At 36.7% G+C, this 4,241-nt stretch overlaps 2 protein-coding genes across 2 annotated transcripts; both read left to right on the top strand.

The window, feature by feature from the left end:
• The first annotated feature begins 144 nt into the window (after window positions 1-144).
• LOC124894635 (G-type lectin S-receptor-like serine/threonine-protein kinase At1g11330) lies at window positions 145-1,133 on the top strand. Its single transcript, XM_047405233.1, has 3 exons — window positions 145-381; window positions 479-629; window positions 706-1,133. The coding sequence occupies exons 1-3, from the start codon at window positions 239-241 to the stop codon at window positions 1,012-1,014; spliced, it is 603 nt and encodes a 200-aa protein (XP_047261189.1). The 5' UTR covers window positions 145-238; the 3' UTR covers window positions 1,015-1,133.
• Window positions 1,134-2,115: 982 nt separating this feature from the next.
• LOC124894634 (G-type lectin S-receptor-like serine/threonine-protein kinase CES101) lies at window positions 2,116-4,241 on the top strand (the record flags this gene model as incomplete). The annotated part of the gene is given in 4 exon segments (XM_047405232.1): window positions 2,116-3,470; window positions 3,561-3,668; window positions 3,760-3,956; window positions 4,044-4,241. Coding segments are annotated over 4 exon segments (1,179 nt in total), but the record flags the coding sequence as incomplete, so codon positions are not given.

Genomic DNA, 4,241 nt, shown 5'->3' on the forward strand with positions numbered 1-4,241 from the left:
ATGAAAAAATGTTGATATATGAGTACATGCCTAACAAGAGCTTGGACGTCTTCCTTTTTGGTTTGTAACCATTTCAAATATGATCTAATTTTTCAAGTAGTCTTTATAAATTTTGATGTGAAATGCTCCCTATCTCTGGACAGATCCTGCAAGAAAGGAGCTACTGGATTGGCAGAAACGTTGTGAAATTATTGAAGGAATTGCTCAAGGATTACTCTATCTTCACAGATACTCAAGAATGAGAGTGATACATAGAGATCTTAAAGCTAGTAATGTGCTCTTGGATGAAAACATGAATCCTAAGATAGCTGATTTTGGTTTGGCAAGAATTTTCAAACAGAATGAAACGGAGGCAGTGACTAGCAGGGTTGTTGGAACATAGTGAGTTGAGCCTAGTTATTTCTTGATATAGATCTGGAGAACATGTCTACATATTTATACTGACTTGAGTTGGAAATGTTTTCTATCCTCTGCACAGTGGTTACATGGCTCCCGAGTTCGCCATGGAAGGAGCTTTCTCGATCAAGTCTGATGTATTCAGTTTTGGAGTCTTAATGCTGGAAATTGTGAGTGGTAGGAGAAATACTAGCTTACAGCAAGACGGTCGTTCATTGAACTTAATAGGTTATGTAAGCTTTTCTTGACACCCATTTTTTCAAGCATTAAAATTTACCAAGCTTCATAATACTTGTCATTCTGGTGTAGGCATGGGAACTATGGAAAGAAGGGTGTGCACTGGAATTGAAGGATCCATCTCTCGGAGATCTTTGCAACACTCAACAATTATTACGAGTTGTTCATGTCGGACTATTATGTGTACAAGAAGGCTCAACAGATAGACCAACAATGTCTGATGTTATCTCAATGCTTGGTAATGAAAGTATGCCACTGCCAATTGCAAAACAACCTGCATTTTTCACTGGAAGAGATGAAGCTGGATCCTATTCATCCACAATCAAAACAGAACGATTTTCGGTTAATGATTGTTCTATCTCTGTCGTTGAAGCAAGATGAGACTAGAGATATTGTTTTGCTGTAATAGGATTGCAATAGATCACCATATTTTCATTACCTCCATTTGACTTTTGGGCTCTTTTTTCTCAAGTCTAAAAGCTAATTTTTCCTGCGACAAACTTATTAGGACTTTGGCACAATCAACAGCTGGTTTAAGCTAAGTCTATTTCGTCATAAATATAGTAAAAGCACATAATAGAGGAAGAAGAAGTACGGAGAAATAGGCATAATGATGTGAGCTGTATTGATCAGACTCATTAGTTCTGCAGCTCAGGAGCTTCTCTTACAGGTTCGGTTGATCAAAAGACAATACATTAAGAAGCTTTACGCTTGAATTGGTTGTATTCTGATACATCACACAGTTAAAATTGATGAATGTACCGGTTTGCTACATAATAATAAATACTGTGAAGTTGAGCACTAGTTGATCTCACTGGTGGAGGAAACTTTGTGCTACATCTTCTCACTAAAATGTAAAGGAGGTTTTCTTTAGCTGTGTGAATAATTAAGCATTGTTCATCAAGATATTCACAAAGGCGACTCAAAATATAAAAAAGTAAACACGCAAAAGAAGCCAAAAATCGTAAATACTATTTTGGAGAGCTAATAAGTAATGACAGAATTTTACCTAAGTTGGGTTTACTTTCTTGACATTATGTTATTTTTTCAGACTATAACTGGGAAAGCTTGTTGAATCATGGTTCATGGGCTGTTTGGATTTTGCTAGTCCTTGGGAACAATGTATAACAACAGATATTTCAGAATGGAAGCACAATGTTCTTGACAACCTCCAACTAAATCCTATTTTCCATATTTTTCTAAAAAGCACTGGATGGATGTTAGACTCTTATGTTATGAGTTAATACGCGATGTAGACGCACTCTGGTCACATAAACCAAATTAATGTCATATCAGCATTGTCAACGGTAAGAGTTATTTGTGTGGAGTTTGAACAAGTTGAGGTATTAAATTCCCTTAATTTTTACGTTAGGGGCCTGGCTTTAGAAACTGAGTTTTAAGTGTCACTTGCTGTATTAAAAAGAAACATAAGCTAGTCAATCCCTCTTTTTTTAAAAAAGGGAAAAGATGAAATAAGCTAGTCAAAGAAAAGAAAATAGACCCCAAATTGAATTAAAAATCCTACAATGGTTTGAACTAAAAAATCTTTAAAATATTGTGGCAGAAAGTGTTGACTATACTAAAATGCATTATTGGCTTTGAACAGCAAACGGCCTAAAAAGAAATGACCAGTTAATAATATTATCTGAAGCAATTTTATTTTTTGCTTTCTGGCAGCAAATATGGTATCTTAGCCAATTTCATATTCTTCTTAATCTTGACATCATTCTGCAGCCAAACATGTATCATTAACATTTTATCTGTAGTTGCAATAAGCTCATTGAAGCCTGGTGATGTACTCAATAATTCACAAATACTTCATTCAGAAGGTGGAAAATTTCAGTTAGGATTTTTCTCAAAATATGAAAACTATCATCTTGGAATATGGTAGGCAGGTGATCCAGAAGATAGGAAATTGTGGATAGCAAATCAAAATGTACCTATATTGAACAATTCAGGATTGCTCACATTAGATTCTACAGGAACATTGAAAATAACCAGTGGAGGAATTACAGTTGTGAATATTGTCAAGTCTACAGGATTGACAGGAAGTTTAGTAGCTAGGCTTCAAGATTCTGGAAATTTTGTGCTTCAGGTTGAGACTCGGAACAAGACTTTATGGCAAAGCTTCGATCATCCTACCAGTTGTCTTTTGCCTGGTATGAAGCTTGGTTATAACCTTACCACAAGGCAGAATTGGACTTTAACTTCTTGGTTGAGTTTTAGTGTTCCGGCCTCGGGGGCTTTTACTTTAAGCTTGGAGGCCATTAAAGATACATTCCAGTTGGTTATTCGTCGAAGGGGCAAGGTTTATTGGACTAGTGGGGCTTGGAACGATCAAGGTTTCCCATTCTTAAATACTATTTATCAGTACTATTTCAACTTGGTATCCGATAAAGACGGGATGTTCATTCAATTGAAGGATAGAGTGGGAGGTTTTCCAAGTCTTGAGTTGTTTCCAGATGGATCTATTATTGGTGGACATGGTCCTATATTCACCCGTTTTAATAAGTTCTGTTATGGTTATGAAAGTGACGGTGGTTGTGTCTCTAGTCAGTTGCCTGCGTGCCGAAAGGATGGTGATAAATTTGAGCAAAAGAGAGGAGACTTTACAGATATATCTGATACTAGTACTAATTACTATGATAATGCAAGCAGTAGTCTTGGTGATTGTATGCAGAAGTGTTGGGAGCTTTGCAGTTGTATTGGCTTCACCACCATCAGTGACAATGGGACGGGCTACCAGATTTGGAAGGGAAAGAAGGGGGATTTTGAAATCGATGAGACTGGTAATGCATTGCAAAGATATGTTCTGGTTTCACCGAAATCATCTAAAGGTAAGTGTATATCAGGAATACACTTTATTTATGAACTGCATATAAATTTTGTAGATCAACCTCAACTGCGTAACTCTACTCATGCTATAGGTGCAGGAAAAAGTTGGATATGGATAGTAATTGTTGTAGCTATTTTTATCACTTTGACATTATCTGGTTTCACCAGTTACATTATAATGAGAAGACGCAAACTACAAGGTACATCTCCAACTGTGGATTTAGAAGCTAGTATGTTGTTTTGTCAACTATGTTAACCATGTATATGTATCTACAAACTTCTCTTGCATAGATAAGAAAAGAAAGGAGGAAGAGCATATACGTGAGTTGACTGCAGCAGCCAGCTTCAACAACACAAATTTGAAGGGGGAAGATGGAAGGGAAGTACAAGATCTGAAGATATTCAGCTTTGGATTCATATCGACAGCCACAAACAACTTCTCGAGTGAAAACAAGCTCGGACAGGGTGGTTTTGGGCCTGTTTATAAGGTATATTTGCACTATGTTATATGTAGCTCAGAGATTTCCTTAGTACTCGCACCGCATAACCTAATGAACAGTATTAATGTATGACAGGGAAAATTTCCAGATGGGAGAGAGGTGGCAGTCAAGAGACTTTCAAGAACATCGGGTCAAGGGCTTGTGGAGTTCAAGAATGAGCTTATATTAATTGCAAAAGTTCAGCATACAAATCTAGTACGAGTTATAGGATGTTGTATTCATGAAGATGAAAAAATGTTGATATATGAGTACATGCCTAACAAGAGCTTGGAC

Source organism: Capsicum annuum, unplaced genomic scaffold (genome assembly GCF_002878395.1).
Source record: "Capsicum annuum cultivar UCD-10X-F1 unplaced genomic scaffold, UCD10Xv1.1 ctg76352, whole genome shotgun sequence".
Classification (NCBI taxonomy): Eukaryota; Viridiplantae; Streptophyta; class Magnoliopsida; order Solanales; family Solanaceae; genus Capsicum; species Capsicum annuum.